The 21747-nt window shown below is 39.5% G+C and overlaps 1 protein-coding gene and 1 long non-coding RNA gene across 24 annotated transcripts in view; one reads left to right on the top strand and one right to left on the bottom strand.

Annotated features, from left to right (window-relative positions):
* LRRC7 (leucine rich repeat containing 7) overlaps positions 1 to 21747 on the bottom strand; it is a gene marked incomplete at its 3' end in the record, with an annotated part of 196840 nt that overhangs the window by 158106 nt on the left and 16987 nt on the right. For 18 of the 19 annotated variants that reach the window (XR_013987318.1, XR_013987319.1, XR_013987320.1 and 15 more), the window contains exon 2: positions 19019 to 19072. The exons of the other annotated variant lie outside the window; for it this stretch is intronic. Coding sequence is in view for 15 of the 18 variants with exons in the window: in XM_081008906.1 (XP_080865032.1) it covers positions 19019 to 19034 (16 nt within the window). The remainder of the gene's footprint in view (positions 1 to 19018; positions 19073 to 21747) is intronic. 19 annotated transcript variants of the gene reach the window in all.
* LOC308478850 overlaps positions 1 to 21747 on the top strand; it is a 69020-nt gene that overhangs the window by 43765 nt on the left and 3508 nt on the right. For 4 of the 5 annotated variants that reach the window (XR_013987330.1, XR_013987331.1, XR_013987332.1 and 1 more), the window contains 3 exons: positions 15930 to 16038; positions 16913 to 17051; positions 17413 to 17494. This is a non-coding gene — a long non-coding RNA (uncharacterized lncRNA). The remainder of the gene's footprint in view (positions 1 to 15929; positions 16039 to 16912; positions 17052 to 17412; positions 17495 to 21747) is intronic. The other variant, XR_013987333.1, reaches the window with a different exon arrangement.

Raw genomic sequence — 21747 nt, 5'->3', positions numbered from 1 at the left:
TACTTAACTACTGTAAAATGTTTGCATGGAGAGCTTGTTTATCTGTAAAGATATTATTTGTACAGAGTGTTTGTAATTTGCATATTAGAAGTGGTGAAAATGTGAGCAGAAAGAGAGGAACTGAAAACATTATGGAGTCCCAGAACTTCTAGTTCAAACATTGCACCCATATGTATCACTTAGCTAAGGAATAATGCATGGATTCAAAGCCTCAACCACAAATTATCCCTTTCTACTTCAGTTAGAATAAGGAATACTTTGCATTTATATAGCACTTGATTTTTTTGCAGTTCAACTTGATTCACATAATCCCATGTGTGTGATTCTTACAGCCATCCTGTAAAGCCAAACAACATTCTTATGTCTGTATTACGCATGGATGGCTAAGACAGAAATAATAGATTGTCCAGGACCAACTAGTAAGTGCCTGGTAGAAGGCTCAACCTGTATTATTATTATTATTATTATTATTATTATTATTGGAATGAATTATTATTTATTATTGGTATTTCATTCCTATCTATATTTCATTCCTATCTATTCCTATTTATCTTTTTATAAAAAGAATATACTCAAGGCAACAGAATATACTCAAGGCAAACAGATACATAATAAACCCAGGTATGAAACATCAATTAAGCACAGCCTCCCTGAACTTAAAAAACAAAATTATTCCTGATCCTCAGTTCAGTACAGCTAAGCTATGGTGAAGATGGTCTCAAAGAATTTGTGAAGTGTGACTAGACAAGTTAATTCTAAACATGGGGGGGGGGGGTTACATCAAGAGTGGCTGTTCCCCTCTTAATGTGGGCACTGTGAGAGCAAGCACAGAAGAGTAGAATACCTACACTGGAGCCACATAATGCACATACAAAACCATCTTGAAAACAAAGCTTTGGCTTTGTTTCTTGGCCAGACTACATCTCCAAAAAGGCCTGGAACTTTAAAGATCCAGGACCACAATCTTTTGCCCCAAGAGGTTTTGATCCTCTGTATATAGTGCAAAACCTTTAAAATAAAATAAAATAAACCCTCTTTCCATGAATTAAACTGCAATAAACTAAGAGAGTACACAAAAGGTCAAAGTCAAAGGTCAAAGTCATTTATAAAGAGCTCATATCCATTACACAGTTATGTGATACATCAGAATAAAATGTCAGTAAATATTGGATAGCATGCATGCATTTGCCTATGGGCTTTTTGAGAGGTCACAAAAGGTGAGATGCTGGACAGAGACTGTAATATTTGGAAGACAAATGGAAAATAATGATAGCATGGACTGAATCCTCCCTTGTCTTATGTCAATAGGAAGGTCTAGAAATTTTGTGATAAGTCAACCAGGAAATTCCTGTGTGAAATCTGGCAGAAATGCAAAAGTCTAATTTCAGCCAAAGGGCAACAGACAGTCCCAGGGAAGTGTGGTGAAGGATGCAGAATTCTAGAAGCATGCACCAAATAGGCTGCCAGGAAATGTCAAGCAATTCAATCCTTCAATTAGTTTCCATGACACCACTTCTACATGCCGTAAACTGATAAGTGTCATTTTGTTGTGTGCAGCAGAACAGTTATCATGGATTATTCCTTCATATGATCTCACTCTGCAAACCAGAAAAGGAAGGAAGCAATATGGAATATGCCCATCTGGGACATAGGTAATCAAAGAAACCAGCTTATTCAGAAGAAAAGCTGCTTGTGTGAACTGGTGCCACAAGATGTGAAAGTACAAAACAACTTATAAAAACAAAGTTCAAACAATAAATATTGTTAAGCATCTGGACAGATAGTGAAGAAGAAGAAAGCATAGAATACCACACTATCAAAGTTTCCCAAGTAGCAAGTTATGGCGAGTGCATTAAAAGTGCCTGTAACAGAAAGTGAACACTTAAGGAATCAGGAGGAAATGGTGGCATAACAAAACTGAGGGGAGGCAGGGGGAGAGAGATAGATAAAATGCATTTGTTAAAAAATTGCATGCACAACATATATAAAGGACAAGTAGCCTTGAATTCGGCTAAAAGACTGATAAAATATTAATGCACTTTCTGAAACTCTGTCCTTAAGAGACAAGTGTATCTTTTAAAAGGGAAATAATACAAGCTGCACACATGTTTTTCCAAGAAATGCAGTACTCAGAGACAGCCACTGCGGATAGAGAAGTGCTGTACCACTTTGCATTGTGTTAGGTATATTAGAAAGACTGTATAAAAGCAAAAAATGAAATACTCATTGCATGAAGAATTTCATGTTGCTGACATGACAGCAAAGGCAAAGCTGCAGGAAAAGGTTTCTTATTATGTGTGATGGTTCTTGCATTAAATAAATATCCCTTTTCACATAGGAGTCCCCTTTCATCCACATATGTGGATAAAATTCAAACAGGAGAAGCCTTTTTACTTTTTAAATATATATATAATTTTTATTTATTTTCCATTTAATATTATACATTCACATCATTATTATCCACTTCACCACTTTGGCTCTTTACAGCCTTTTTACTTCTAATCTTCCCTTTCTCTCCCTGGTGGCCGCTTGACATTTCAGCTCATAACAGAGCTTCCGGGTGATGTGGTCACTAGATGTTTGCAAATTTGATTAACAGGCATATCCAAAACAGGGGGACTGTGTATAAGTGGGAACTCCACACAAGGTAGCAACTATCTCGTTCTGAAAGTTTAAGTGGTAAATGTTTCTCTGGAATTTGCATGCATGTATTTGGAACCATGAGATAATTTGTAGGGGGGAAATGTAACATTCAATTAAAGGTAAAGGGACCCCTGACCATTAGGTCCAGTCGTGGCTGACTCTGGGGTTGCGGCGCTCATCTCGCTTTATTGGCCGAGGGAGCTGGCGTACAGCTTCCGGGTCATGTGGCCAGCATGACTAAGCCGCTTCTGGCGAACCAGAGCAGTGCACGGAAACGTCGTTTACCTTCCCACCGGAGCCGTACCTATTTATCTACTTGCACTATGAGGTGTTTTTGAACTGCTAGGTTGGCAGGAGCAGGGACCGAGCAACGGGAGCTCACCCCATCGCGGGGATTCGAACCGCCAACCTTCTGATCGGCAAGTCCTAGGCTCTGTGGTTTAACCCACAGGGCCACCCGTGTCCCTAACATTCACTTAGCTTCATGTTAACACAGTGAATATTTGAAACTGAAACCAAAAAGGAACCCAAGAGCTATTTTATTTCAAAGAAGATGTGAGAAGACTGCAAAAATAATTCTCACGTTATATCTGGAGTTAACACAAGCAGGATAGTTGGTAAGACCAAGAACTAAAATTAGCAAAATCAGGACAATTAAGAAGACGTAGAAGAGTCAGCTAAGGCACAAACTACATTACAGGAGACAGCATACAGAAGACATGAGTATGTCTAGCCTCGAATACTCTCTCTTTCCCCACCCTCTTGAGGCCAAGGTGGAAAGACTGGAAGCTGCCACTTTCATTTAACTACAGTTAAATGATTATTTATTGTTATAACACAATGCCCAATTTGGATGACATAGGAGAGTGTAGTTAACTAAATGCAGAAACAAAACGCTCTGGCATGTTAGAGGTGGTATGGAAAGTGCATGAGCCCAAGAAAAAGCTAGGTTCATTCATGTAGTGCTAAACCATGGTTTGGTGTTACATCCAGCAATACCACTTTGGCATTGTTAGATCATTTCTCACCAGGAAAGTATAGCAGAAAAATACACTTCATTACCACTCCATCATCCAAGTAAGTCACAAATATATATTACTAAAAGACAGCGAGGCAGGAAAAAGAGGGAGATCTGCCAATACCCAATATTATTCCTGCATGAGGTAGAACATTTTAACTTGTATCCTACATACCAGTACATTTAAAAATTGGGGAAAGGGGAAGAGATAGAAAAATAAGGCATGCTGGAGTTTTGCTTGAACGTTAACTACTCTAAACTATTAAGTTTACTAAGTTTTTAAAACAAAACAAAGCAGCTAAGAATGAACCACTCCTCAGATACTGAGCTTGAAAACGACTACCTAACATGCTGAGACAAAATCAAATGAGCAGACTCATGAGTTTGCCAAAGAAATGTTTAGCTATTACCAATAAAGTATTTGTTATTGTGATATTTTTAAACGTTTTGAGTATTTTTAAAATTTTCTGTACTTGGACCTTACTACAAACTGTTCTGAACAGTGTTTAATGATTAACAATGCAATCTTATCCATCTATCTTCAGAAGTAAGTCCCACTGTGTCCAACTTGGTTTACTTCTTAGTAAGTGTCCAGGATTGCTGCCTCAATATATAAAATGGAGCAGCTGATGTGAAATTTAAAATGACAACATGAACTTAAAATGCTTAACATTATTGTTACTATTATTACTATGAGTTTGTAACCATGTTTTAATCAGATTGGGAGATGAGTAGACGTCTAAGCTTTTATATAATTGGGGCAGCCACTGAAAGAGGGAGACAGTTTGATTCATCTTTCCATCTACTCATCCCGCTTTATGTAAGACATAAGGAAAGCTACACTACCAAGCCGAGAAGATGAGGCTCTATGAAAGTCTTAAAAACACTATTATCCTAAATCAGTGTTTTTGATTAATTTGAATTTATCCAGGACAGGTCAAACACTTGCTCTAGATATAATTTAATTCAGGTTAATGAGAACCAGTAAGGTTACATTGATCTTGTCATGCTCAATACAGAAAAAGGGCTTATTTCAGTTAATTGTGTTTAATGCTCTCAGGCCAGATTCTTTGCACAAGGGACTTAGATCAGTCTACAATCAGAATGATTTGATGCTACCAGATTTCCTACATTGCCTGAAGATTTGTACTTACTTTGACCATTACCCAAAATGTAAGGAAAAGAGGAATCTACCATTCCTTAGTGCCCTTGATTATAATTCATCCTGTAAGATATTTTTATTATTCCTTCTATTCAACCTGTGAATAGGAAACTATTTGACAATGGAACCTTAGAAACAGAAAAGTGCTGAAATTTTGTTAGCATGGCCATGAGCAAACTTGTATAGTAGGGTGTGTAATCTGTCTCATTAATTAACTTGATTCTATTTACTTCACTGTACCAGCAGAGTACTATGACTGAACAGCCTTGGCCTATAGGTCTGCTAAAGTTCAAACATAAAAGCTTCCAGTAACACTTTGTTTAAGCTTGCATTTAACCAGCAGAATGAATGAAGTGTTGGATAACTGATTTACACACACACACACACACACACACGTTTAATTAATGCCCACCACAGAGGGAAAACATATATTGTGGTAAAGGCATAGGACTTTCACGTTCCTGAGAAAGTCAAGCTTTCAAACAATTTACATTCCTGATAATATTTCTGTGTCACTTCTCTGCTTGAACCATTTCTACACAACATACCTTAATGGAAATCTCATTACTGAAACTGCCACCAAAATAATCTTCTGACAAGAAAAGGATTACTTGGCCCAGTGATTTAGTGCCAACATCCATTTGGGCCCACCTTATAACAAAGTCCATTTCCAATTCTTGAACTCCTAGCAACTCATACCACCATGCAACACTTATGCGCAATAAAATATCAATTTTAGAATATTTACATAAATTCTATGGCCCCAAATGGGTCATACATGCTTAGTAAACATATGCTGGTTTACACAGTCATATACTGGTTCCATTAAAACCAGGTGATTATCGGTTTCTTTATTGCTTTCCTTTAATTAAAATTTGAACAAAAATTATCTTGTAATTACACACAGCTCATTAACAATCAGATATCACACAGTATACGTAAAAACCCCCCTCTTCACATGCATTTTAAATCAAAGTAACCTTGTCTGAAGAGCTCTTATTTATTCTGCAATATCATTACATACAAGATGAAGAACTATAAAACATTTCACTATTCACTGTAAGGCAGCTTACAGTTAAAATAGAAGCAGCTATAATCATGGGGGAAATCAATCATTAAAAAATGATTAAACATAACATAGATCTATTAAAACACACAGAATACTACAATAAAAACATCACAACACCAGCCCATTCCTTAAAAGAGTCAATTCGCACACATCTGTTGGAACAAGAAGTCTTCACCCGCTGATGGAAAGACAACGAGGGAAGCCAGACTAATCTCTCTAGGAAGGGGGTTTCAAAGTTTGGGAGCAGCCGGTGAAAGCAAAGTTGGACAAAGATATATCTTCCTTTCACATTGTTCCGCAACTCCCAGAATCAATGTTAATTAAAAGGGATGAAACACCTTGGAAAATCTGGTTACTTCAAAATCTGAATCTATCCGTTTACAAATCTTCAGTTGTGTGGCTAGCAGACCTTCAAAGTCTGTCAGAAAAGAGGAGCTGAGCCAGTAACTTGTCAAGGTATTCTGCCAGGAGATGAGCCTGATTAACTATAAGTGCTGACTCAGAGGTGTTAAAGATCTCCTTTTTAACATTAGTCTTTTCCTATCCCAATTTCCAATTAGTTCCTGATTGCTACAGTGGTTTAATCCTGAAACCTGCTGAGCTATCTCTTTTTTCAAAATCTGCTTTTAATGCTAATCTGCACTGTAGTACTGACAAGCGCTCTCAAGTTCTGTGTTAATTTTATTCATAAATACAGTGGCCTAGACCAAGGTCAGTATATAATGAAGCAAGTAACATGTTCAGCAGCAAACAAAATTAAGCAGTTTTAAAGAGAAAGCTCTTACTTGTTTGCCATAAAAAACTAAACATATTCTGTTCCTTTTGCTTTGATAAATCAGCATATTACAAGAAAAAGTAGACTTGGAACAATTTATTCAATGAGTAGTCTACCTTCTGGAGCCAGGCCAAGGCATTTTCTGTCTCAGGTAAATGGCAAGATACCCTCCCCACATTATGTAAAACAAATGGAATACCAGTTGAACCTTACTTCAACATTGTTGATGGAACAGCATCCTCCACTGTACCCAAAGGCGGCAAGCTATCTTAGCCAGCTGACAGCAAAGTGGAAAATAGTACAAATCTAAACTTTCCAATTCAGCTCTGATATTCACATGTGCCAAAATGGCACAATACTTGCAACTAGTCAACAGGTGTACCAGGCTTAGTAACAGAGATTATTTTTACAGAAACAGTTTTCAAATCTATGGTCATTAGCTGAAATTCAGTCAATGAAAAGGATGGGAGGTAGGAAGTCAGATGATTTAAGGGGCACACAAAATATACCCCAAGATATAGGAAACAGAAGAATCTGGCATGACTCCCTGACTATCATGCCGGAAAGATAAAGCAGAGAGTTTGATACCTGAGCCACCACCGTTTTAAGAAATTTTTCAGGACTACAGAGCTTAGGCAATAACTACTATTGTAAATAGGAGTGTCTTCAAAAGCCAGCAGACAGCCAATACTGATGAGGCCTCTTGTATTCTAGAGTTCCCAAATACTGGTGCTATGAGTGAAAAAGCCCACCTCTGCATTACCCCAAGACAACCATCATCAGGGCATGGGAACACTAACTAGGTTCCATTTGTTGATATTAATGCCCTTATCAAGCAGTAATTACAAAAGCAAACAGCAGCTGTTAAAAATAAAATCCAGTACAACACTTTAAATAAATAACAAATGTAATTAAAACAATAAGTGATATAAAGTCATAGAATCCCAGCGCAGCTCGTTACAAAGCCCATTTAAAACATAATAAAACATGGACCATGTCCCCATCTTTAGTGCCTACCAATCTATCGATGGCAGGTCTATGAGCAGGGACTCTGATACCAATCCTAAAGGCTAGGCAGGTTCGTAACCAATCCTTCAGATGGCCTGGTCCCAAACTCCTTAGGGCTTTAAAAGGTCAATACCATACTTTATATTCGGCTCAGAAACAAGGCAGACAACTTGCATGTGTTCCAAATGCTTAACACCAGCAAGAATCAGGTGGCTGTATCATGTACGAGTGGTAGGTTCCAACCCATTTTCCAAGGCAGCCCATGTAGGGCATGTCACAATATTCTAGATGTAACCATTGTCTGTTGGCATCTGTCTTGGGAGACAATGGAAGAGTGCGCCTTTGGGGGTGAGGTCAAGATGTTAGATGGTTGTAGCCATGGGCATAGCCAAGAGAGGACAGGAAGGGACAGCTGCTCTTTCCTAAATAAATACAAATCTGAGGTTCTGCCCCCACCCTAACAAAAATCCTGCCTATGCCCATTGTTGTAGCTCCTTCTGTGGCTGTTGAGATTGATGTGGGAGAGGACAAGCCTTGTTGCATCTGGGGCAGATGAAGGAGTCTAGTTGTACTGCTGCAGATGCACCATGGCGTTTCTTCTCTCTGTGCTCCTCCCAGTGGTCATTTCTCCTCTGGTATGGAAACACAACTTGACTGTCTCCAGGCACTGCGGTTGTCTGCAAGGGATTCCCACATGGCAGGGTTGATCTTGCCAGCCTTCATGTAACGTTTGCAGACATCTTTGTAACTCAGAGTTTGTCTGCCAATTGGCATGGTGCCAGAAGCCAGCTCCCCATAGAGCATGTCCTTGGAAATTCTGCCATCTTCCATTCTGTGGACATGACCAAGCCAGTGTAGATGTTGTTGAGACAAGAGTGTGAACTCTATATAGCAGGACATATGTAACTGAGGCATGGGCCGCTTTCTCCAGATAGGGCATATCAGCAAGGAAATGTTTTAGCTGTCTTCTGAGGTATAATGAATAGTATTCAATCTGCAGGTTTGGCCTAGAAGGTTATCAAGTTGGCAATCTGGGCCTCTGCTACTATGATGGGTGTGAAGTTGGATTTTTGAAGTAGGCAATTTGGACTTTTGCTAGCTTCAATTTTGGGCCTATGCAAACAGGAAATGTTCCCATGCACGTGAAGAGGACACTATTGAGACAAACTTGGATTTCAGATATGCTACTATCGCAATCCAATGTCATTCTAGCTCCTGTGGAATATGACTGCTTCAACACCCCATGTGTACTGTCTCAGTGCCAAGAGGGAAAACGCAGTTTGGTGGAGAAGCCAAGGAGAAGGCAATTTGGGGTGTAGAAGTCAACTGCAGAGAAGGCCTAGAAGAACTCAGAAGACCAAATGGGCAAAGGATTACAATTAGAAGAAAAGATTACAATTCAGAAATGATTTAAACAGCAGAAATCCAAAGAGGCGCCTCCTTTTCTCAGGCATCACCCTTTTTCCTATTCTTGCTTGTTATAATGATCCCTAGCCCAGGTCCTTTGCATGTGTGAGTATCCCTTCCTTGGTGTGTGGGGGAGGATTAGGGTTACTGTGCTAGTAGGATAATTATTTCACTCAAATCTCTGTTTCCAAGACTTCTCTTCACAAAGAAGAGAAAGTCCTAAGCTGTTTAATACTTAGGAGATAAAGCTTTGAACTTTCATTTTTGGTCTAGTTGTTTATCCTGGTATCCTTGTATTCTCCTTTTGCAAAGAAAAGTTTCCATGCTGTGTGTCTCAGGCATAATCAACCCTGGTATACACATAAAGTTCACACTCTAGTGTGGATGCACTGTTCAAGAACTAAAACTTGCACCCAGCATATTAAAGCAGCAACACTTGAACTCATCAGCATATATTAGCAAACAGCCACACATGTTTTGTTCTTTTAATGCAATAAAATGAGACAAAAACAGCTTTTTCTTATTTAATAAAGCTATGAAGCAGGCCTATTGACTATGATGACAACCCAGTTAGCAGTAACGATTTCACAACATCACACTGGAAAAAGGAAATAGCCATTCCGTCATGAGCACTTTTACATTCTAAAAATTTCCATTATACGTTAACGATAAAAGACACATTTTTATCCTAGAGCTTCAATGCATATTATATATTAAATGTTGCTCTGGCACAAGCCCTAGGATTTCGGTAGCAGGAGGATTGCTTTAGTTTCCATGCTGCTGTATTTGGCACAAAAAGAACTTTGAATGTTTAGCGATCAGCCTCAGGGCAAATCTTCCACTTACAATATTATCCACTTAAAGGACTGGTTGGATTTCATAATTCAAGGATCAAGCCTCTGCAACATGCAGTATTATGCTTTGTTTGTAGAAAAACACAGGACATTTTTTCTGTCTGTGTGTTTACAACTATGACATGGGAATCTACTTGTATAATCTAACACTACAGGGTGACAATCAGAACAAGCCTCTGTTATGAGAATGTTTTAACATTCCACATCCTTATTTTGGCCATCATAATTTTAATTTGAGACGGTTGAGTGAAGAAAAAAAGAAATAGGCTGTTACCTTAAAATAACCAGATTAGACAAGTAGGGAGTAAAAACAGTCTGCACCCAGTGTTTGCCCCAGGTGTAAAAATAGACAGCTACAGTGAACAGATTACCTGCTCAACAGAAGTGACTAACTTAAAAAAGTTGGCAGTTAGATATTCAACTAAATGTTTTCTATATACTACGGATGACTAGGCTATATGAAGAAAAAGCAAGATATAATAGCAGGGTATCTGACACAAAGGCTGTCTTGCATACTCCTTAGATATGCTACATACTACAAAAGGAAGAATTAACTCACATTAGAGATAAAGAAAAAAGTGAGGATACTGTATATATTTTAATTTCATAGATTTCTATAATACACTCACATTTGAGTACGCCATACCTTTTAGGGTCAGGGTCTTTTACTCACATGCACAATATAAAATAAAAATATAGAAAATGTTATATGAAGGTATTTATACAATGGAAAGTTAATAATATTACAACTCTTCAACAAGGCTTCTTGTCACCTTTATCCTAGCGTAAAGTGATTCACTTGGGATGGGGGAGTGCTAACTTATGGAGTCTAAGTGGGCAGTGTCTGACCAAGAAACAGACCTTGGAGTTGCAGTGGATAGCTGGATGAAAATTTCAATGCAGTATGTGGCACATCTGAAAAAGTCCAATTCTATCTTAGGGCTCATTAGGAAACTTGGTTGCCTTTAAAAGGACAAATTAATGAAAGAATGAGCCATCAATGGCTACTATATAAAATGGTTATGATGGCTGTGTACTACCTATATCATCTGAGGCAGAAATGCCTCTCAGTAAAAAGGTAAAGGTAAAGGACCCCTGGACGGTTAAGTCCAGTCAAAGATGACTATGGGGTCCTGCACTCATCTAGCATTTTAGGCCAAGGGAGCCAGTGTTTGTCCACAGACAGCTTTCCAGGCCATGTTGCCAGCATGACTAAACCACTTCCGGCACAACAGGACACCGTGACGAGTGCCAGCCGCAGCGGTACCTATTTATCTACTTGCACTGGTATGCTTTCAAACTGCTAAGGTTGGCAGGAGCTGGGGCAGAGAAATAGGAGCTCACCCTGTTGTGCAAATTCAAACCACTGACCTTCTGATCAGCAAGCCCAAGAGGCACAGCGCCACCTGATCCCCTGCCTCTCAGTACTAGTTGTTGGAGAGAAACAAGTAGAAAGGGTACTGCTATGCTCATATCCTGCTTGCCGACTTCCCTTAAGTTTCTGGTGGGACAGTGTGAGAAAGGACCCTAGGTTAGATGAGCCTTTGGTCTGATGCGGGAGGACAAGTCAAATAGCTCAGTTGGTTAGAGCATGGCGCTGATAACACCAAGGTTGCAGGTTTGATCCCCATATGGGACAGCTGCATATTCCTGCACTGCAGGGAGCTGGACTAGATGATCCTCAGGGTCCTTTCCAACTCTTATGATTCTATGACTCTTACATTCCTAGAGCACAAATGTAGTACTACAGAAGAAAGAAGCTAGGGAGAGGCTGCAAAAGGACTGAGATGCTAAATTGAGGGAGACAAGTTAGCATGTATTAGCTTGGTTAGGTTTAGGGTTGATTTGAGCCAATATTGATTTTAGTAGCAGTGTTATTTTTTGTTCTTATGGATAACTTTTTTAAATAAGGAGTTTTTTCTGGAACATCTTTTCAAAACTGTTGACCTTAAGTAAAATTTGTGTTTGTTTTGCTTTAAATGTCTCTGAAGCCTTATACCTCTCGACACACAATTGCCTTGCTGCTCTACCTAGCATAGAGAGACCCTATGTGAGTGTTGGCTTAATTTCTTTAAATTGATGACACATTGTTCTAATCCAGCAATATACCATATTTTTCGCCCCATGGGACACACCGCCCTATAGGACGCACCTAGTTTTTTTTTGGGGGGGGGGAAATAAAGAAAAAAAATTATTTCCCCCCCAGGCACGGGGCTGGCGCAGGGGAAGCCGAGCTTCCCCCGACCCCAGCCCCCGGAAGAGCCTGCTATCCGCAAGCCTAGGGAGCCGCGCCGGTCTCCCCAGGCTTGCGGACAGCTGTGCGAAGCCCGGGCGCGCTGAGGCTTCCTAATGCAGGCAGCTCTGTGCAACCCTCCGGAGGGATGCGCAGAGCTGCACGGAGCCCGGGAGGGCAGGCAGCTCTGCGCGACCCTCCGGAGGCCGGCACGGCTTGGCGCCGGGCTCTGGAGCGATGCGCAGAGCTGCGCGGACCCCGGGAGGGCAGGCAGCTCTGCGCGACCGTTTGGAGCCCTGCGCGGCTTGGCGCCGGGCTCCAGAGGGTTGTGCAGAGCTTCCTGAAGCCTGGAGAGCAAGAGCCTCTCGCTCTCCAGGCTTCAGCAAAAGCCTGTATTCGCCCCATAGGACGCACCCACATTTCCCCTTCATTTTTGGAGGGGAAAAAGTGCGTCCTATAGGGTGAAAAATACGGTAAGTTTGGCTGGCGCCTACAATGTGGACTGGCCTCCCCAAAGAGTTGCTCCTACTTTTTAAAAATGGGTTTCAAAATGAGTTAAGTTTCTGCAGGCATTCTTAAAGCTATAGCCTTTAAGCATTTCTACCTTACTGCTGCTTTTTAACCAAAATGGATTGTTTTATTTGATATATTATCTTCTTATTGTCAACTGCATTTTGTTGTGAACCACCTCAATATAAAAAGTCAGTACACAAATTATAGATATATATAACAAAAACAAAACTGCCACTATTTCATGTTTGCTATAATGTTCTTACACATTCACAAATATCTGACTGCCAGAAAATGAAAGTAATCAATAAGAAATAGCCAACTGGCAGGAGGAATATGTATTAAGAAACCATTTATTCAGATCTTTCAAGACTTTAAAAATGATTACTTTACTAATTATGATAATTTCAAATCAACCTTGGCTCCGAAACAGAAAAGGACAACAGTAAAAAGATAGATTCAACTACACTGTAAGTTCCACAGGATCTATTATAATAGATGGGTGGGTGGGGAAAACAAGAAAGTAAAAAATGAACAGCTAGCCTTTAGCAATATATCATTACTAACTGTAAAAATACAAATATTGACTGAATATGTAAGCATAAAGGCACTAATCATTCAGATGTGAACTTCAAATAAAAGATTAGGCTACTAATACACATTTATGCTGATATTACAACAAAATGACACAAAGAACTGAGATCCTGGATCACCAAAAATAGAAACTGGCATGAAGCTTTTGTACTAAGAATGTAGCCCCTTGGCCTCTCAACAAACATTAACCTTAAAATAGGCAGTTCTGCCAATGCCTCAAGGCTGTGAAAAGATGTACATATGATGAATGCTATATATTCTAAGTGAAGGCAGAGGTACAAATGCAAATGAGAACCTTGCCCTTTTAACTACACTCCCAGAGGCTTAGTAAGAGCCATGGACAAACAAGTAACCCTGTGGAAAAAATAGCAATTATTATGCTCTTTATAAAAACATAGTGATTTGCTTATTTTTAACTGACTGACTCTTTAGAAAAGGCAACCTGAAAAAAAAATCCTGCTATGTATGAACATTGCTTTGAACATATTCTTCCCATTAACATACTTGGCTTCAACAAAACAAACAACAAAGCATAACTTCCCCAACCCCTAGAGGTAACTCTACCAATTCTAGCTTCTTATGCCATAAGTATCTGGCCATGTTATCTTAGCTAGGCAAATAAGTTCATCAAGTCCTAAAAACAGACTTCTCAAGCATTTCATCCTGTTGAATATGATCACCACAAATTTACACTGTTCTGGAGTTTTCAATCTGGCACCAAACTTCAATTTCTGCTGAAAAGCTGACGGCATTGACATTAAACATATTACTTGGGACTTGAAAGGTGGGAAGAACAGCAATTACAGAGCACCAATTACAGGAGCATCACAATTGAACATGGTAACATTTGAAACAGTGTGAAATTGGTTGTTCAAGAAAGTCCCGAAGGAAGAACTCTGTTTCAAAGGAAGTAACGTTAAGGTTTTCTTGCCCTTAGTTGAGATTTGCCTCTTCGGTATACAAATATACACATCCGTTTGTGCAGAAGTTTAAGTTGCATGCTGTCAATGTATCTTCTCTTGAATTTCAGCTGATTTTGGAAATATTGTAGTCTTAGACATGTTGACTTAATGGCTTGTATCTCAGAGAAGGTGACAATAGCAGATGGAATGTGCCACAGTCACCTACTGGATACTCTTAGTGATGTAATTAGAAATAACATCTTTTTCCTACCCACTCTGATGCATACAATATTTTATTAACTTTAAAATGAAAGATTCCCCTAATAATTTAGTTGCTCTGTCTCCCATTACTATGCTAACAATGTGCAATGTATCCAATCAAGCAATATTTTGGCAAGAGCTAATAGGCTAACCCTTCTATCTTCCAAGGATTCTTACTTTTTCAAAGCTTCCCTTGCCTGAAACATACACATCTGTATACAGTACTGAAGTTCTCAGCACATGTAAGCATGTATTATTTTCATACACCCTACATTCACCTCTTCACAGGACCAGTCCTACCATTAGGAAGATTAGCAGGTAGCTATTCCGGCACTGGATGCTGAGGTTGGGGAGCAATTCATCCCAAGTTGCCCCCCCCCCCCGTAACCATTTCCATTGTCCAAAGTCAGCACTGCAATGATAGCAACACTGGCTGGCAGCCTCATCTTGCTGTTGCCTTCTATCAATGTGCCACCTACAACACCATTAAGGCCTACAACCAAGTGAGGAAGCCGAGAGGTAGCCAGCAAGCAAAGGACTTACATTTCAGTGGGCATCATATATGCATTTGCATTGTTTTTCTCACACAACACCTGCTGCCACTAGGGAAGCTGCTCTCAAGTACAGTTGGGGATGCTGTCCCATTGCCAGTGTTGAAATAAGATTTAACTGCCAATTTGGTCAACTGCTCTAGGTGGAACTGGGAGGGGTGGCCCTGTTCTTTGCCTGAAGCAGCAAAATGTATTGGGCCAGCTTCTTCAAAATTATAAAAGTATGTTTAAGATACATAAATAGTTATGAATTTGAAATTTGAAATAGTTATGAATTTGTCTCTTAACAAGGTTCTCTCAAATGATAGTTCATGTTTAATCAAACAAAAAAACTGATTCTGGTTTAAAATTTAAGCACATTAACACTGAGTTTCTTACGAGTAGCAGCTTGAGAACATCACGCTTAATTTGTTGACATACGGTTCTTGTTCCAGGGCTTTATTCACTGCCTTCTGTTCCTAAAAGTTAATCTAAAGTGCTAAATAAAATTTTAAAATAACAGTACTATATTCTACCAGACACTTGGGAAAATGGGAGAGTAACAACACAATCTCTCTCTCTCAGACACTGACATTGACACACACACACACACACACTCATCATCGCTGATCAACTCTTGCATTTAATCATTGTTCCACTTTATCATCTCCCCTGTAAACATCATGGGGTCTGTATGCCAGCACATTTATAGGCTTAATTCCAAACTGAAGGTGGAAATTAGAGCAGTACAAACCATGGCTAGCACCTGGCCTGTCACTGAATTGGAAGACAGAGATTACCATCACTAGAATGTTATCCATATTTGACAGAGATGTAGGGGGGGCATCCAACAAAGTCTGTTCATTTATTTGTTTTATTTTTATTTCATTACATTTATGAATTGCTTCCCATGAAAGATCCCAGGGTGATTAAACAATAAAAACAACTTCTGATCCAATACAGATATAGACAAGGACAAGGCTTGCTGAAAAATGAAGGTACAAAAAAGGACCAATAGACCAAAAGGACCAAAAAGGCAATAGATAAGGCATTTGTCTGAAGTTCCAAAAGGGTAAGTGCTGCCACAAGAAAGGTATTATACATACTTTGCTATAAAAGGATGTTGAAATGGACTATATTTTGGCTGTACTACACCACTATCCATAATTCACTTGCTCTTGTTGTTTTTCTCAGGCTGTGATAAAGCAAATGTCTTATTGGCTGTGCCTTTAGCATGATGGGTCACTGCTAAAACAACTGCAAATAGCCACACCTCTAGTTACTTGTGAAGTCAAGTGCAATATAGTGCAATGGTGGCAGGCAAATTAATACTGCAACCCTTAATGCTGTTGTATGAAAGTAAACCCCACTAAACCACTGGATTTATTTCTAAGGAATTAGGCATAGGATAAGATGCACAGTTTTATACCTAGAGAAAATAGAAAAGCAAGCCTTCAAAGTTTCTGTTAATCAAACACTTTGAATTCCCTGGCTATTTAAGAATGCAGCCTGAAAATTACTGTGAGGCAACTTAAACCATGGGTATCGCATAACTGGAGACACTTGCAAGTTTTTTCCATTTGTACCGATACAAACAGGTCTTGACGATGCTTTTGCTGGGTGTGCAGTTTTTATAAGCGACAGAGTTACGATCTCCCTCATACAAATTTTATGAGCTGCAATCTGGGAATAACAGCAACTTCACTCATCTATCCATCTTAGCAAGATATCTGAAAATCTTAGTGACTATACAGCAAGCATGAACAGTTTTAAAAGCATGAATTTCAGAGCTAGCTCAATCTACAATATATGCTTTGTTTGAACTGTTCATGCTTGCTGCCTGTAGTCCTTTCAAATAAGAAAAGACATCTGCAGCAAAGAGTGTGATCAGAACTGCTGCACAGAATAGGACTGCTGAATTGTTTTATCTCTATATCCTTCTCCAGTGGCCATCACAGGGTTACTCAAGAAACATCTAACCCTTGGGGAAGAAAAGAGATTCTAGATTCTGGTAATTTAGCTGAGCTGTCCCCCTGTAACTGCCACCACAGGGCCATTCAAGGATCATCTTGACCTTAGGGGGAGGTAAGATTTGGCTTTCAAAAAAGATTCTTTTTCTTTTTAAGTTGTCTTAGCTGTTTTATATGTACTTGCTATTGATGGTTGTGGGTTTTTATTTTAAAAGAAGTAAACCATTTTGTGGATTTGCCTAAAAAGGAGTATATAAATACCTTATATAAATAACTAAACAAAAAAAAAAATCTGAGAAACCAAATTTGGTTAAAGAACTGCTTAAAACGGATGGAATTTACAAAATGATGGCACTAGAACCATCTATGCTGCTTATGCCAAAATATGGCTTCAGGAAACTATGAAACCGCTGCAAGGATGAATAATACATCCTGTATGTGTTCAGCATTTCTATGTAAAACATATCAAATTTCAGACATCCTATGATTTTCTTTTTCAACACAACAAGTAGAGGGACTGCTGCTACCTGATCATCACATGGACAAGTTTGAGTAAAGGTTAGTGTGAAAGACAATTTTAATAATTCTGAGGATGCCATTTTAAAAATCAGTTTATAAGTTCTATAATTTGCACTAAAATACAGTTTTACTAAGGTGCAATTGCAGAGTTACCTTTTTTTTAAAAAGGTAGGCAACAGTTATTTTACTATTACTGTAATTTGAAGATTGCCTCCCTACCCCCCCCCCCCACAAAATAAATAGTATAGGTCACTATAACAGTGCTGGCCAGAAAGGCATCACGTGAAGCGGGTTTTAATCATTTTTCTTACAAAAAGTAAAAATACTGTTTGTTGTTCTTTTAAAGGGAGTTTAGTAGAAATTAAAATTTGCAACAAATTTAGATTGATTTTAAAGCATGCTAATAAAATGGCATCCATGGGAACAATAATGTGAAGATGTGCTTAAGTAGACGTATAATTCACCCATCCATATATGAGTGCACAAGTCAAAACCATGCTTCTTAAGACAACAGAAAAGGGGTACTAAGGCAAAATGCACCTTGGAGTTGGGGGGAAAGAACTGAATAGTAGCATGTGGCTGGATTTGCTGTGATTTTAAACAAAATAGAAGAATCACAGTGGAAACAGTAAATAACAGTTTGGTGATGATGTCATGGAGATGCTCTTTAAAAAAAATAAGTAACAAAGCATGGCAATTCCAAAATGAACACATAGTATAGAAGCACCCCGTGATAGCAACTATGCCTGCTTTCTTGGAATGTGGCCCTCTGCCACAGATATTATGCTTTCGTCCCTTGATATGCATAGGAGCTTGGTAAACAACTACTACTACTATTGAAGCCAATAAGAATCTTCATAGGAGGGACTGTGCTCTGAGTCTTGCTCACGCATGGGAACAATGCAAATATGAACACCGCACTAGAAAATGGTGAATGTACGATGATGCATGCTGATTGTTAGGCACAGTAACTGTCATATGCACAGACTCAACATTGTCCCTCAAATTAGAAGCAGCTCTTAACAGAGCCACAGTGTAGTTCCTGTAGACAATCATGAAGTGACCAACAAAGTTCATTTCCTATTTACACATGGTTGTGCGTGCTCTTAATCCTTATTGGGTTAAGCAGCCCTCAAATCCAGAAGCACGTGAAATCAAAGGATTAAAATGCATATGCTCTGCTGCTTCAACTAGTTTTAGGGAACAAATACCAGTTCAAGACTTCAGTAGTCATGTGAATCATGATACAAAACGAGAACTATATTGGTATCATCATCTTCACTATACATAATCTGAACACAGAGAGTGAGGAACATACTTGTTCAAATGCATAGCTGTACAGATAAGAGAAACAGAGTTGCATCAGATATTATTTCAATTTGAAGAATTTAGAACAAGTAGGGGAATTGCCTGGAATGAGACACAATAAGAATAATCTAAAAGGTGTGCTAATATTATCCTTATCACCATATTACTTAACAATTAGGTAAGTGCTACAGAAACATATCAATGTTGCTTGCAAAACCAATATATGTAAATAGTTGAAAACCATCTTGTTCTTACCCAGAGATTCCATCATTTTTTGCTCCTAATATCGAGTAGAAATAAGTTGTGAACCTGTAGACAAAAACAAACATACCAATGCACTAACATCAGACAGTGCCCTGAAAAACCAAACCACAGAAATGAGTGCAAGTTCTTTTAGTGGCACTGAGCCAGGGTGCACATTCTGGGAGTATTTTATTATCTGTGCTTAATTAGTTTGGGACTGTGTTCTGATCAAAGTGAGAGAATGAGGCCATAAAATACAGTCCCTTATTTTGTGGATAAAAGCATGGATGTCATCACTTAAAGCATGTAAGAAATCCAATTAAAAAGATTTTCAATCTTTCCTAGCAGAAGTAAAACAAGTTAACTCTATTCCATCCAGATTTATAAAGCAGATATTAAATGACAGATAATTCACAGTAGAGAGTTACATTCATGTTGGTCCTAAACAATGAAGGTTTCTATGATTGAAAAAAATAGAAATTTCTTTCTTGCCTCTTTCAGTTCTCTTTTCCCTTGTTTTCTTATACTCGTGCAAGTATGGCAATGTTTCAATTCTATACACAAGTACATGTAAGTCAGAGAAGGAAAACCTGTGCCCCTCTAGCCCCAGCCAGCAGGGCCAATAGCTAGGGAATATGGGAGTTGAAGTAAACCCTTACTTCTGAGTAAGCATGCTTAGGATTGTATGTTCATTTGAAGGACTGTTTATTCAAGCCATAAAACAAACCCTCTCTTTTTTAGGCAGTCCTTGTAAAGGTAAAGGTAAAGGTACCCCTGCCCATACGGGCCAGTCTTGCCAGACTCTAGGGTTGTGCACTCATCTCACTCTATAGGCCGGGAGCCAGCGCTGTCCGCAGACACTTCCGGGTCATGTGGCCAGCGTGACAAGCTGCATCTGGCGAGCCAGCGCAGCACACGGAACGCCGTTTACCTTCCCGCTGGTAAGCGGTCCCTATTTATCTACTTGCACCCGGGGGTGCTTTCAAACTGCTAGGTTGGCAGGCGCTGGGACCGAATGACGGGAGCGCACCCCACCGCGGGGATTCGAACCGCTGACCATGCGATCGGCAAGTCCTTGGCCTATCTTAAAACATAGCAAACAGAAAGCAAGGAAGCATTCCCAACAGGTCTGACTCTCAGTTTTGCTGTCCCCTCCCCAACAATAACCTTTACCTTGCACTGTTCCAAATGAAACAAAAGGAACCCGTCAAGTCATGCATTAAAGAAAAATGTAAAGAGGGCACCTCTGTGGATGAAGTCAAACTGCTGTGTTAGTAGCAGCAAAGTGACCTCCCTGGGGCACAAGCTTGTGTATGGAGGTCCTGGGCTGCCCAAATGACAAGACCTCCCTTTCAGCCTCATGGATATGGTCCGAAGGAAAGTAGAACAATACGTTTGGCACCAGCTTGGCTGCAGGAGTTGCCAAGAGGAGGCATACAAGGCACCATCCAATCATTTTAGGGACTTCACTGCAGGTTTGTGTAGAGTTTACTCCTTAGCCATTTCTTCTCCTGAAGATATCCTGCAAGGCAGTGGATATCCCACAAGGCAGTGGAGGTTTAGATTCAGCATTATCCTTCTCCTAGATGAGCTACCTTCCCAGGTTGACGAGCCCCATCTACCCCTCACTTCCCTCTACAGCATGTGCAGAAACAAGTCTTATTGACCACTGGACCCACTATTAGTCTCAATCTACCAGAGGCTGTCTTCACATGCATGGGAAGTGCCTAATTCACTGAGGATTTAAGACCTATCAGCTACCCTCATCTGGTTTAGCTGACTAGTCAAAGCCATTTCCTGGGATGTGGGTGCTGTCACATGCTGACAGCTTCTAGGAGCTACAAGTGAGAGCTGAGTGCAGGGTGGAGACCAAAGGTGGACAAACTACCCAAGAAGGAGCATGACATGTCACCAACCAGTGGTACTCCCTCCTCCCTAACACACACAAGCACCATTGTCAGATCCAATTCTCAAGAAGTCATGAAAGGCTAGTATTGCAAGCATGTTAAGGAACTGGGTTAAACTGCAGCGGCTTTCAAGGATTAGCATACATATGAGGAAGCTATATGTGTTAAGAGATGACTTGTCCTAGTACTGACCTGATCCTAGGCTAAAAGTGCAATAAACCTCTGTGTAATTTTCTCCCTTGTTTCTCTTTCTACTATCTCTATGATTCATAAGTGAAATGATCATATTGAAAGTTGAGCAACTGAATTTAATGTAAAGTGAAATAGCCCATAGCAGCCTTTTAAGGTAGGAACATTAAGCTTAAGCCTTGCACTGAAATTCAGTAGCACTTAAATTTTTAATTTTGTCCGGATTGTACTCATAGTTTTGATAGCTAGTTGAGAGATAAAACATTGTTGATAAAACATTCAAATAAAAAGACACTTTGAATGACATGCAAATCTGAACTTCTGACTACTCCCTTTGTATTGACCTAGTTTTTTTCAGTTGTAAAAATCCCCTTGAAACCATCATCTGAATAGAATATTTATTTATTTTTGCTTTCTCTGACCTGCAACAGCTGCCTGTGTTGTATAAGTAGACTCTTGAGAAGATGTGAAGAGTATTACTCTCATTTGTTCCACTTGGAAATAAATTTGTGTTTTGATGTTCAGCCTTGTGGGTTAGATGTTAATCTGGAACAGTCCTGAAAACTACCTACATCAATTTACTGCTGCTGTATCTTCCGCACGAGGTTAGATATGCTGAAACACTGTAAGTTTTACAACTGGATT

Source organism: Podarcis pityusensis (genome assembly GCF_964106645.2).
Source record: "Podarcis pityusensis genome assembly, chromosome: 6".
Lineage (NCBI taxonomy): Eukaryota > Metazoa > Chordata > Lepidosauria > Squamata > Lacertidae > Podarcis > Podarcis pityusensis.
The sequence above is the reverse complement of the archived record's forward strand: the minus strand, read 5'-3'. Positions and strand labels throughout refer to the sequence as shown.